We start from the raw sequence: 14,725 nt of genomic DNA, 5'->3' as shown, positions 1-14,725 counted from the left end.
CTGGTTGTAAACGGAGCTGATAACTTATCTCACCTTTTAATGGTTCGATTTCGAGCCATATATCCTTCAAAAATAAACTTATATGACAGCTACAAGTGGTTAGAGCAGTTTTGCTACATAGCGAAACACAGTCGGCAGTGGAGCGGGAAACACGACTTTGCAATCGGCATCGCAAGAAACAGGCATGTATTTTTGGCATAAGCGCTGAGTCATTTTCAAATAATGTTCCACATAGCAGGGAGGGCTTTTAAGTCTTTTTTTGTAACATCTTCAGATTTTTCTTTTTTTCTCTCCGAAATGGAAAAAGTACCTACGTCCCATCATTATCCAAGAATGAAGTCACTTCCTACTTTTAGTATTACATCGCCATATCATACCGTTTGCTGCAGGATTTATGAAATTGACTTTTCTGAGAAGAGTGAAGTGAACGTAGCACAGAACAACGGCTTGTGCACCATGAAAATGTAATTTTCAACCATACCTTTCCCTGTTGCAGCGTTTGAGTATTTCATTTTCAATACATAAAGAATATCGAAGGTCAGGTTAAAAACTGCTATATGCCACTGCATCTACAACAACACATTTCGAACAGCAAGGAACATCCTCGTGCCAAAGAAACCGATGTCAGTCATCCGCTTTAATCGAACACAAACGATAATTTCGTAATTGTAGATGTAGAGAAGCTGGAAAAACTCGTTGTATTGGGAGACAGATAATTGCAGGTCGTCAACACTTGGCTGACCATATTTCAAAGTTATCGTGATATTTTGAAATCGATGTTTATGTCAGTGACGAAGCAGCAGCTGAAAGACCAACAGGAAGAATACATCTTCATTCGGTGAATTGGAAAGGAATTTGTACGTGCATCACACATAAAAAAAGACAGATACATACATTTTTAGTGTAATTGCGTGGCTATGTTTTATGCAACGTTTAGTCACTTACTAGGTATTTGGGTACAATTTTATGACCGTAATAATTGTTTAGTATTAGCAATCAGTAAGCAGATATAAATTATACGTTTGACACTATAGTTAATGATTCCATTTGACTGCAGACTGTTCGGGCAATCATGCATACATGCCAAACAGTGTTCAATAAGCATCGGTCTCATTCTTCACAAAATCGACTTCCGTGTGGCTGCAGTCCCATTAGGAGAGATGGTTTAAGTGTTGCTCCTTTATACCACCTTTGGCTTTTGTTTTACTTGTTTCGAGGTTTTTTTTTTTTTGTCATCAGTCTACTGACTGGTTTTGATGCGGCCCGCCACGAATTCCTTTCCTGTACTAACCTCTTCATCTCAAAGTAGTAGCACTTGCAACCTACGTCTTCAATTATTTGCTTGACGTATTCCAATCTCTGCCTTCCTCTACAGTTTTTGCCCTCTACAGCTCCCTCTAGTACCATGGAAGTCACTCCATGATGTCTTAGCAGATGTTCTATCATCCTGTCCCTTCTCCTTATCAGTGTTTTCCACATATTCCTTTCCTCTCCGATTATGCGTAAAATCTCCTCATTCCTTACCTTATCAGTCCACCTAATTTTCAACATTCGTCTATAGCACCACATCTCAAATGCTTCGATTCTCTTCTGTTCCGGTTTTCCCACAGTCCATGTTTCACTACCATAGAATGCTGTACTCCAGACGTACATCCTCAGAAATTTCTTCCTCAAAATAAGGCCGGTATTTGATACTAGTAGACTTCTCTTGGCCAGAAATGCCTTTTTTCCATAGCGAGTCTGCTTTTGATGTCCTCCTTGCTCCGTCCGTCATTCGAGAGCTACAAAGTGGAAAGTGGGCAAGTTAGTGAAGGGGGTAGCTAACACAGCGCCTACTTTCCTTTTCTGCATATCTCTTAATCTTTCTTTTGGCATAAGACTAGTTAAACCGAATGCAGTGAGAAATATATAGTGAAAATATATATTTCTGTAACATTCTACCCCTAGGAAACATGTTTCTTCAAAAATATTTAATTAATTGGGATTATTGCATGCACTTTTTTTCTCAGTGAAAACTCGGGACAATTGTGTGCCGCGAATGATTTTCTCGAGACACCAGGGCATGCACGTGATAACCGGAACTGTGCCGGCAAAACGGGAACGTTTGGTCAGCCTAGTGAACACGAGGCCGAACAGTTCCTTGCATCTAAATTCCGAACTCTGTTTACAGATTATACGCAGTTTCACACGTACAGATTTTCTGTATTTCATATCTTGTAAATTCCATTTAAGCTTTCGAAATATGTGTTTAATGATCGTGGAAAACCGCAAGGAAAATTGCTAAGGCAAAGTTGCCAAATAGTTGATGCAGCAGACTGTAATCCCTGGACTGTTTGTGCAGTATTACCGGGTGGTCCATTGATAGTGACCAGGCCAAATATCTCACGAAATATGCGTCAAACAAAAAAAACTACAAAGAACGAAACTTGTCTAGCTTGAAGGGGGAAACCAGATGGCGCTATGGTTGGCCCATAGGATGGATATCAGCTGCTTTTTTTTTAAATTAGAACTCACATTTTTTATTACATATTCGTGTAGTACGTAGAGAAATATGAATGTTTTAGTTGGACCACTTTTTTCGCTTTGTAATAGATGCCGCTGTAATAGTCACAAACACATGGCTCACAATTTTAGATCAATGGTTGGTAACAGATAGGTTTTTAAATTAAAATACAGAACGCAGGTACGTTTGAACATTTCATTTCGGTTATCCCAATGTGATACATGTATCTTTGTGAACTTATCATATTTGAGAGTGCATGCTGTTACAGCGTGATTACCTGTAAATACCACATTAATGCATTAAATGCTCAAAATGATGTCCATCAACCTCAATGCATTTGGCAATACGTGTAACGACATTCCTCTCAACAGCGAGTGGTTCGCCATCCGTAATGTTCGCACATGCATTGACAATGCGCTGACGTATGTTGTTAGGTGTTGTCGGTGGATCACGATAGCAAATGCTATTCAACTTTCCCCGCAGAAAGAAATCCGGGGACGTCAGATCCGGTGAACGTGCGACCCATGGTATGGTGCTTCAACAACCAATCCACCTGTCATGAAATATGCTATTCAGTACCGCTTCAACCGCACGCGAGCTATGTGCCGGACATCCATCATGTTGGAAGTACACCGCCATTCTGTCATGCAGTGAAACATCTTGTAGTAACATCAGTAGAACATTACGTAAGAAATCAGCATACATTGCACCATTTAGATTGCCATCGATAAAATGGGGGCCAATTATCCTTCCTCTCGTAATGCCGCACCATACATTAAGCCTCCAAGGTCGCTGATGTTCCACTTGTCGCAGCCATCGTGGATTTTCCGTTGCCCAATAGTGCAAAAAAATCTGTCATCATCCCGTAATTTCTCTTGTGCCCAGTGGCAGAGCTGTACACGATCGTTCAAAGTCGTCGGCATGCAATTCCTGGTGCATAGAAATATGATACAGGTGCAATCTATGTTGATGTAGCATTCTCAACACTGACGTTTTTAAGATTCCCGATTCTCACGCAATTTGTCTGCTACTGATGTGCGGATTAGCCGCGACAGCAGCTAGAACACCTCCTTGGGCATCATCATTTGTTGCAGGTCGTGGCTGACGTTTCACATGTGGGTGAACACTTCCTGTTTCCTTAAATAACGTAACTATCCGGCGAACGGTCCGGACACTTGGATGATGTCGTCCAGGATACCGAGCAGCATACATAGCACACGCCCGTTGGGCATTTTGATCACAATAGCCGTATATCAACACGATATCGACCTTTCCAGCAGTTGGTAAACGGTCCTTTTTAACACGGGTAAATGTATCACGAAAAAATACTGTCGGCACTAGCGGAATGTTACGTGAATCTACGTACTTCTACATTTGTGACTATTACAGCCCCATCTATCACAAAGCGAAAAAAGTCCAACTAAAACATTCATATTTCTTTACGCACTACACGAATATGTAATAAAAATGGGGGTTCCCGTTTAAGGGGGGTAGGACGTCAAACGGGCCGACTTGGAGCAGGAGAGGCACCACAGGAGATTTTAGTTTCCAGTGCCAATACTTTTACAAATAAATCCATAAAACTTTGTCAGTATGACCAAGAAGGATTCAGGATTCACACTCATAGCAGCGGAACTTCAAAAACATAACAAAATAATTTGTTTTTCCATGTGAAATTTCATCATTTTTTCACTTACTATTGGCTGCATTTGTTGTTATAGGTACATTTTTCTTCACACGTAAGAGAGACTGTTCGATGAATTCTTGCACAGCATACAAAACCATACTTACAGGTGTCTGAAACTCTAGAATCTATTTAATTTATGATAAAATAAATGAGCTGTTACGTTCTATGCTTTATGTTCAGAAAAAAATCAAATTTTGTAGTTAATTATCTCCATTATTACCATGGTTTTTAATAGATTTGGAAAATTCTAGAGTTTCATACATCTGCAAGTATGGTTTGTATGCTGTGCAAAATTCATCAAAGAATCTCTCTTACTTGTGAAGAAAAATGTACCTATAGCAACCAATGCAGCCAATAGTAAGTGAAAAAATGATGAAATTTCGCATGTAAAACAAAAATTATTTTGTAATGTTTTTTAACTTCCACTGGTGTGAGTGTGAATCCTGAATCCTTCCTGGTCATGCTGACAAAGTTTTATGAATTTACTTGTAAAAGAATAGACAGTAGAACATAAAATGTCCTGTGGTGCCTCTCCTGCTCCAAGCCGGCCCGTTTGATGTCCTACCACCCTTAAAGAAACGCACTTGATAGTCGTTTGAAATATGGCAACGCCATCTAGCGGGACAACCATAGCGCCATCTGGTTTCCCCCTTCAAGCTAGACAAGTTTCGTTCTTTGTAGTTTCTTCGTTTGACGCTTATTTCGTGAGATATTTGGCCCGGTCACGGTCAGTGGACCACCCTTACACAGGGTGTTACAAAAAGGTACGGCCAAACTTTCAGGAAACATTCCTCACACACAAATAAAGAAAAGGTGTTATGTGGACATGTGTCCGGAAGCGCTTAATTTTCATGTTAGAGCTCATTTCAGTTTCGTCAGTACGTACTCTACTTCCTCGATTCACCGCCAGTTGGCCCAATTGAAGGGCGGTAATGTTGATTTCGGTGCTTGTGTTGATATGCGACTCATTGCCCTACAGTACTAGCATCAAGCACATCAGTACGTAGCATCAACAGGTTATGTTCATCACGAACGTGGATTTGCAGTCAGTGCAATGTTTACAAATGCGGAGTTGGCAGATGCCCATTTGATGTATGGATTAGCACGGGTTAATAGCCGTGGCACAGTACGTTTGTATCGAGACAGATTTCCAGAACGAAGGTGTCCCGACAGGAAGACGTTCGAAGCAATTGATCGGCGTCTTAGGGAGCACAGAACATTCCAGCCTATGACTCGTGACTGGGGAAGACCTAGAACGACGAGGACTCCTGCAATGGACGAGGCAATTCTTCGTGCAGTTGACGGTAACCCTAATGTCAACGTCAGAGAAGTTGCTGCTGTACAAGGTAACGTTGACCACGTCACTGTATGGAGAGTGCTACGGGAGAACCAGTTGTTTCCGTATCCTGTCCAGCGTGTGCAGGCACTATCAGCAGCTGATTGGCCTCCACGGGTACACTTCTGCGAATTCAACAATGTGTCAATCCTCATTTCAGTTCATATGTTCTCTTTACGGATGGGGCTTCATTCCAACGTGATCATATTGTAAATTTTCACAATCAACATGTGTGGGCTGACGAGAATCCGCACGCAATTGTGCAATTACTACATCAACACAGATTTTCTGTGAACGTTTGCTCAGGCATTGTTGGTGATGTCTTGGTTGGGCCCCATGTTCTTCCACCTACGCTTAATGGAGCACGTTATCATGATTTCATACGTGATACTCTACCTGTGCTGCTAGAACATGTGCCTTTACAAGTCCGACAAAACGTGTGGTTCATGCACGATGGAGCTCCTGCACATTTCAGTGGAAGTGTTCGTACGCTTCTCAACAACAGATTCGGTGATGATGGATAGGTGGAGGCGAACCAATTCCATGTTCTCCACGCTCTCCTGACCTAAACCCTCTTTCATTTATGGGGCCATTAGAAAGCCCTTGTCTACGCAACCACACTACCAAATGTGTTGTGGACGGCTGTGATACAATACGCCATTCTCCAGGGCTGCATCATCGCATCAGGGATTCCATCCAACGGAGGATGGATGCATGTATCCTCGCTAACGGAGGACATTTTGAACATTTCCTGTAACAAAGTGTTTGAAGTCACTCTGGTGCGTTCTGTTGCTGTGTGTTTCCATTCCATGATTAATGTGATTTGAAGAGAAGTAATAAAATGAGCTCTAACATGGAAAGTAAGCGTTTCCGGACACATGTCCACATAACACATTTTCTTTCTTTGTGTGTGAGGAATGTTTCCTGAAAGTTTGGCCGTACCTTTTTGTAACACCCTGTAATATGTAGCTGATGAAACATTGAAAATGTCGGCATTGTTTACTTAGGTAGTTGCGCGGTGTAGGCCATAGATCGTGCAGCACGGTTGCGTAGCCCCTTGTGTGTGTTGTTGACACGTGCGCGTTTTCAGAGAGTGGATTTCGGGCAGAGGGGCGCCCGGCAACCTGTTGCCGCACTGCTGTGACGTCACCGCGGTAAACCGACTGCCAGCGAGGCGAGGAGCTCAGCCGTGACATTGGCGTGGGCAGAACACCTGTTGCTGGCGGGGTGACCCCTTTCCCCCTGTCACCGCCGCGCGCCAGTGCGTCGCCAGCTCAGCTGTACTGGCGCCACAGGTGTGACGCTGGCCGCGGATGGTAGGTAATCTCTGGACGCTGACTTGGCTGCAACAACGTCTCTGTCCATCGCTACCCGAGCGCCGTTGCCAGCGGACCAGTGAGGCAGTGTGCGTCGCACTGGACATTCTGCTGACGGGCGTGTAGAAGTGTGTTTGTGTACAGAAGTGTGTTTACATGTACGTCTTCAGTGTGTGTATCAACCTTGTGCGAAACTGATGCGCTTGTCGCTGCCAGCAGTCTTGAAGTATCTGTGCGGTGTGCATGACTTGTTTCTAGCTGTCAGGTGCCACATTATATCTTGCTGCCTTCCGTCGGAAACACCCTACAGCATGGGAGGCAACTGAGATATCCAATAACGTCAAGTCGTCGGTTCTTGAAAGACATAAATATCTTATAGCGCGGAGAAGAATCTGCAATTGTAAACAGAAAATACCACTGCACGTTGTAACCATCTTCATTGTATAGTACGGTGATATACAGCACTTTTTATGACTGAAAGTTTTCTTGTTTCATCAAAATCTCCAGTGAATCACTAGTGGCTTAAGCTATTATCAGAAATCTCCAGTGACATACATTCGAATTATTAGTGAATGGGAAAAGAGTGTTTAGCAGAGGCATTAAAAGAAATTGGCCAGCTATTTCTTTGAATCATATTTGGCAGGAATCTGTTTGCCGCAGACATACAGATTATCTGCACCCTTTTACAAGCCATTCGAAATTGTAGAGAAAAGAGAGGATGTGTGCTATGAATATTAGTACATAACGTGAAGCGCCATGGGTACCAACCCCAGGTGGTTGAGTGAACATGGAGGAATCACTGAGAGACCGTGATCGACAACCGAGGATCCTGTTGGACAATGTGATAATGACCCCACCACACTCGGCAGTGAAGCCAGGGTCTTCAGCCAACACCATGGAACCACGAACTGTGGCAGCCACTGATGCTGAGTCTGACGTCAGATGCTGCTGCTGCATCCCATACCAGCGGGTCTCACCGACTAAGGCTTTAGCTGCAATCACGGATGTGGAGTCCACTGAGAGGACTTGTGATGAGCAGAGTGAACAGGAGAAAATGTTGCTCAGTGCTGCGAGAGAGGACAAGGAGCCCCTGGTTGCTTCTGATTTCACAGGAGACCCATCGTCAAAGCACGAAGCTCCAGGAAATTCTTCATATAGTTCACAGGTTTCTGGTGTACTGGACTGTGAGGAGGAGCTTCAGGGAGGTCAGATGGACAGTGCTGAGGCAAGTGACAAGGAGAAGAAACACAGTGACGATCCACCGTCACCCCCGAGGATCACCCTCGCCATTCCAGAAGATACCGAAGACCTCGACGAGGGTGACACGGAGAGTTTTGAAGAGTCACTACCCCGCCACCAGCAGCTGAGGAAACAGCTGCTCAAGCACAGGATGGCGTCAGCTGATGACAGTTCCAGCTCCAGTGACAAGGAGGAAGCCTCGTCCAGGAGCAAAGATGGGAACGAAGTGGAAGGCAGTGACGACTCCCCAGTGGCCTCCGTCAGGGACCCTCCTGTCTTCGGTGTGGAGCAGCTGAATCGCTACAAACTGGCCAAGACTGCACAGCTCAAGAAGGGTGATAGTTCAGAATCTGGGGAGGAAACAGCGACTCAGGTCGAGCAGCGATCGCAGCGGCCTATAGGAATCCCGAGGTACCAGTCGGCCAGTGACGACACCCCTGACAGTGGGGCCAGGTCTCCTTCTGTGGACAGTGAAGTGGTGAAGGCACGGCCAGTCAAGCACAGTGTGGACGGCGAATCCACTTCAACGGTCGCTAGCGCTGACAGCGGTCACCATCGACTTCATCCAGAACGGCGGCACGGCCACCGCCACCAGAACAGCCAGGCACCACGCATGGGCCTCCGACCACTCCGTGAGCTGCGCCTACCCCGCCCACCCCCGGAACCTGAGGACGACGATGTGTTCCCCACCTGTGGACGCTCCAAACCGTCGCCCCCTCCACCGACTGTAGAGCCGCCACCCCCAGATGATCCGCCTCCACCCTGGGAGACAGAGGAGCAGAACACAGTCTATATCGGGGGTGGGCTGCCCGGTTACACCATGTACCAGCAGTCTCTGCTGGGTGTGCCCTGCCCACACGACTACGGTGAAGCCTCCAGTGACGACCTCAGCTCGGAGTGGGATTCAGACACGCCGCTGACGGATTCGACTGCTGCCGATGCCCAGGGAACAAAGGTAAGTCACTATCTTCATCCCTCACAAATCTGAGTCCACTGTTACCTCCATATTCCACAAGAAACCTTTGGTGTGTGATGGAGAACTGTGCTGTTGTCACTTCTCCCATCTCCAATTCCACTCATGAGTGGTGCACAGGAAGAATGGTAAGTCTCTGTATCAGGTCGAATATGAAATTTCAAGACTTTATAACTCACATAAACATTACTCGACCCGAAATTGCTTATTGATACTGAAGTGTAACACTGATTATGTGTCCTCGTTTGTAAATTGGTAGTCACTGCAATGCAAAGGTTAAGGGTTTAAGACCCTTTACCATTACGGACTTTTCGTTGGTAGAGGAATAGAAATGGGCCCTACTCAGACTCATGAGGTCGAGTGAGGAGCTGTTTGAGTGGAGTGGTAGCTCCAAGCACCTAGAAGCCGACAATCGCTGACAGAGGAGTGTTCAGACCCTATTCTCCTCCAGACCGCATCCAAATGATGCTACGTGATACAGGGTGACAGGGGCACTGATCAGAATCATAGAGTCCTATAAACATGGTTGCGGTGTGGTAGTTTTTTAGTATAGCACATGTATCTTTGACAAAATGTGTGTACATATTGCTCAAAATTCATTGGTCTCAAATATAATATATGTGGCTCATAAAGATTTGCCTCTTACTGGTACCAGGTATATGAGGAGTACACTGAAAAATTATATGCTGCATAATAATCTATAGTATCTGAGCAAAAGTATTCAGACATATATTATCTCTCTCTCTCTCTCTCTCTCTCTCTCTCTCTCTCTCTCTCTCCGACTAAACAGGCCTTGTAAGGCCTAAAGATATGGAACAACAGCTTGTCACCCTCTGCTGATAGGTGTCACTGAATGAAGATGTGGAGGGGCATATGATCAGCACACTGCTCTCTCAGCCGTTGTTGGCTTTCATGACTGGAGACGCTACTTCCAGTTAAGTAGCTCTTCAGTTGGACTCACAAGGGTTGAGTGTACCCTACTTGCCAACAGCACTCAGTGGACACAGACAGTGACACATCCAAGCACTTCATGGTGATGGAGTATCAGTGCTACTATTCGCTGATAACATTCCTATGCTGAGTTAAAGTGAAGAAGAATTACATGATCTGCAGAATGGAATGGACTGTCTAATGAGTACAGAATATAGATTGAGAGTAAATCGAAGAAAGACGAAAGTAATGAGAAGTAGCAGAAATGAGAATAGAGAGAAGTAGATGAGGTTAAGGAATTCAGCTATCTAGACAATGAAATAACCAATGACCGACAGAGCAAGGAGGACATCAAAAGCAGACTAGCACTGGAAAAAAGGACATTCTTGGCAGAGAGAAGTCTACTAGTATCAAACATAGGGATAATGTAAGGAAGAAATTTCTGAGAATCTCCTTTTGGAGCACAGAACTGTATGGTAGTGAAACATGGACTGTGGAAAACCAGAAAGAAGAGAATCAAAGCATCTGAGATGTGGTGCTACAGACAAATGTTGAAAATTATGTGGACTGATATGGTAAGGAATGAGGAGGTTGTGCGCAGAATCGGAGAGGAAAGAAATATGCGGAAAACACTTAGGAGGACAGGAGGACAGGACATCTGTTAAAACATCAGGGAATGACTTCCACGTTACTAGAGAAAACTATAGAGGGTAAAAGCTGCAGAGGAAGACAGGGATTTGAATACATCCAGCAAGTGCTTCTCTGAGATGAGGGGGTTGCCACAGCAGAGAAATTCGTGGAAGGCCACATCAAACCAGTCACAAGACTGACGACCAAAAGAAAAAAAGAATTGCCTTGTCACATTACAACATTATGCCTGGACTTCTGTAAGGAATTTGTGTTAGTATTTTGCGTCCATGGCTTATTAAACTAATAGTTCGGTGAAACTTCCTGGCAGATTAAAACTGTGTGCCCAACCGAGACTCGAACTCGGGACCTTTGCCTTTTGCGGGCAAGTGCTCTACCATCTGAGCTACCGAAGCACGACTCACGCCCGGTACTCACAGCTTTACTTCTGCCAGTATCCGTCTCCTACCTTCCAAACTTTACAGAAGCTCTCCTGCGAAACTTGCAGAACTAGCACTCCTGAAAGAAAGGATATTGCGGAGACACGGCATAGCCACAGCCTGGGGGATGTTTCCAGAATGAGATTTTCACTCTGCAGCGGAGTGTGCGCTGATATGAAACTTCCTGGCAGATTAAAACTGTGTGCCCGACCGAGTAAAGCTGTGAGTACCGGGCGTGAGTCGTGCTTCGGTAGCTCAGTTGGTAGAGCACTTGCCCGCGAAAGGCAAAGGTCCCGAGTTCGAGTCTCGGCCGGGCACACAGTTTTAATCTGCCAGGAAGTTTCATATCAGCGCACACTCCGCTGCAGAGTGAAAATCTCATTCTGGTAATAGTTCGGTAATTTTCAATGGCGGTCGTATCGCGTGCATAAAGTATAAAAGGCGAGAGCGTTCTCAGAGCTGTCATTTGTAATCAGGTGATTGATGTGAAAAGGTTTCAGACGTGATGATGGGCACACGATGGGAATTAACAGACTTCGAAGGAGGAAAGGTAGTTGGACTTACACGCACGGGTTACTCCATTTCAGAATAAGTTTGACAATTCAATAGTCTGAAATCCATAGGTCAAGGCACTACATCTCACCACGAACAATGAAGTGACCGACGGCCTTCACGTAACGGCCGAGAGAAGCGGCGTTTTCGTAGAGTTGTCACTGCTAACAGACAAGCAACACTGCAGAAATCAACGTGGGACGCACGATGGGACTAAGGAGAAAATTGGCGTTAATGGGCTATGGCGGCAGACAGCCTACTCGAGTACCTTTCCTAACAGCACGGTTTAGCCTGCACATGCCCTGGGCTCGCGACCACATCAGTTGGAGCCTACAAAAATGGCAAACCGTGGAGTTGTTCAGATGAGTCCCAATTCAAATTGGTGAGAGCTGGTGGTAGGGTTCGAGTACGGTGCAGACTACACGAACCCATATACGCAAGTTGTCAACAATGCACTGTGCAAGCTCATGGTGGCTCAGTGATTGTGTGGATTGTGGTTACTGAAAATGGTTACCTTCTGGTTGTTGTTGTGGTCTTCAGTCCTGAGACTGGTTTGATGCAGCTCTCCATGGCTACTCTATCCTGTGCAAGCTTCTTAATCTCCCAGTACCTACTGCAGCCTACATCCTTCTGAATCTGCTTAGTGTATTCATCTCTAGGTCTCCCTCTACGATTTTTACCCTCCACGCTGCCCTCCAATACTAGATTGGTGATCCCTTGATGCCTCCGAACATGTCCTACCAACCGATCCCTTCTTCTGGTCAAGTTATGCCACATTCTTCTCTTCTCCCCAATACGATTCAATACTTCCTCATTAGTTATGTGATCTACCCATCTAATCTTCAGCATTCTTCTGTAGCACCACATTTCTAAAGCTTCCATTCTCTTCTTCTCCAAACTATTTATCGTCCATGTTTCGCTTGCATCTTCTGGTACTTGGGGACAATTTGGAGCCATTCACTGACATTCCCAAAATGGTTCAAATGGCTCTGAGCACTATGAGACTTAACATCTGAGGTCACCAGTCCCCTAGAACATAGAACTACTTAAACGTAACTAACCTAAGGACATCACAGACGTCCATGCCCGAGGCAGGATTCGAACCTGCGACCGTAGCAGCCGTGTGGTTCCCGACTGAAGCGCCTAGAACCGCTCGGCCACAGCGGCCGGAGGACAGTCAGAAACAACGACGAAATTTTCATAGATGACAATGCCACATGTCACCGGGGCACAGCTGTTCGCGATTTGTTTAAAGAACATTCTAGACAAATGGTTCAAATGGACCTGAGCACTGTGCGACTTAACTTCTGAGAGGTCATCAGTCCCCCTAGAACTTAGAACTACTTAAACCTAACGAACCTACGGACATCACACACATCCACGCCCGTGGCGGGATTCGAACCTGCGACCGTAGCTGTCGCGTGGTTCCAGACTGTAGCGCCTAGAGCCGCTCTGCCACTCCGGCCGGCCATTGTGGACAATGGGAGCGAATTATCTGACCACCCAGATCGCCTGACATGAATCCCGTCGAACATTTATGGGACATAATCGAGGCGTCAGATCGTGCACAACATCCTGCACCGGCAACCCTTTCCTAAGTATAGATGGCTGCAGGGTGCATGACTCAGTATTTCTGCAGGGGACTAGCAACGACTTGTTGAGTCCATGGCGCGTCCACCTGCTGTGCTACGCCGGGCGAAAGGAGATCCGCCGCTGTGTTAGGAGGTATCCCGCGACTTTTGTCGCCTGAGTGTAGTGCGCCGAAGTGTTCTGGCACACTACGAGGGACACGCCACAGCGCAGATCCAGTGGCAGCGGTGACGGCGTCCGAAGTAAGGAGGCGACGTCCGTAATGATAGCAGTCCCAGTGGCCGTGGACCCTGGTTTAGCGTTTAGCGCGACCTACTTGCTAACTGGCGGCGCAAGCTCAAGTCCTGGGCCCTCGGCCCTGGGGCATCACGTGCCACAGCCCAGTTCCTCTCGACAGAGCGAGCAGCTGTAGCTAGAAAGAGAGACAGCGAGAGACTGCCCTCGCACTAGACGCGTTTCAAATAATGAGAGACTTCATCAGGGCTCTGTAGCGGGACATTTGCTAGTTTTCATATTCATCCCAGTATACATACACAGAAGAACCAAAGCAACTGGTACACCTACCTAATATAGTGTAGGACCCCTGAGAGCACGCAGAAGTACCGCAACACGACGTGGTATGGACTCGTCTAACGTCTGTGGAGAGAACTGACACCATGGATCCTGCAGGGTTCTCCATAATTCTGAAAGAGTACGAGGGCTGGAAATCTCTTCTGAACAGGACGTTGCAAGCCATCCCAGATGTGCTCATTAGCCGGCCGGAGTGGCAGTGCGGTTCTAGGCGCTTCACTCCGGAGCTGAGCGACCGCTACGGTCGCAGGTTCGAATCCTGCCTCGGGCATGGATGTGTGTGATGTCCTTAGGTTAGTTAGGTTTAAGTAGTTCTAAGTTCTAGGCGACTGATCACCTCAGAAGATAAGTCGCATAGTGCTCAGAGCTATTTGAACCATTTTTTTTTTTTTTGTGCTCATTAATGTTTACGTCTGGGAAGTTTGGTGGAAATCGGAACTGCTTAAACTTAGGACAGTGTTCCTGGACCCACTCTGTAGCAGTTCTGGACGTATGGGGTATCGCATTGTCCTGCTGGAGTTGACCAAGGCCATCAGAATACACAATAGACATGAATGGATGCAGGTGACCTGACAGGATGCTTACGTATGTCTTAACGGTCAGAGTCGTATCTAGACGGATCATGGGTCCGATATCACTCCAACTGCACACGCCCCCCCCCCCCCCTCCACCACCATCACAGAGCCTCCACCAGCTTGAAGAGTCCCCTGCTGACATCCAGGGTCCATGGATTCATGAGGTTGTCTGCATACCCATTACACGTCCATCCGCTCTATACAATTTAAAAGTGAATTCGACCTACCACACAACTACTCTCAACAGAATCTGTACCTGCCATGGCCGATGCCGGGATGCTCTCTTTAAGTGGAAGAAGCTGCCTGATCCAGCCTGTGACTGAGGGTGTTCCATACCAGACTGTTCACCACCCTGTCAGTGATTGCAGGATTCGAGCCCATCACGGC

General features: G+C 46.1%; 1 protein-coding gene and 1 non-coding gene across 3 annotated transcripts in view; both read left to right on the top strand.

Moving 5' to 3' along the window:
• Positions 1–14,725, top strand: part of LOC126292259 (inositol-trisphosphate 3-kinase A-like) — an 847,830-nt gene that overhangs the window by 135,780 nt on the left and 697,325 nt on the right. For both annotated transcript variants that reach the window (XM_049986159.1, XM_049986158.1), the window contains exon 2: positions 6,617–9,036. In XM_049986159.1, coding sequence (XP_049842116.1) covers positions 7,630–9,036 — 1,407 coding nt within the window. In that variant the 5' untranslated portion in view covers positions 6,617–7,629. The remainder of the gene's footprint in view (positions 1–6,616; positions 9,037–14,725) is intronic.
• Positions 11,295–11,369, top strand: Trnas-cga (transfer RNA serine (anticodon CGA)). The gene has a single exon. It is a non-coding gene; the product is annotated as a tRNA-Ser (tRNA).

Source organism: Schistocerca gregaria, chromosome 9, assembly GCF_023897955.1.
Source record: "Schistocerca gregaria isolate iqSchGreg1 chromosome 9, iqSchGreg1.2, whole genome shotgun sequence".
NCBI lineage: Eukaryota > Metazoa > Arthropoda > Insecta > Orthoptera > Acrididae > Schistocerca > Schistocerca gregaria.
The sequence above is the reverse complement of the archived record's forward strand: the minus strand, read 5'-3'. Positions and strand labels throughout refer to the sequence as shown.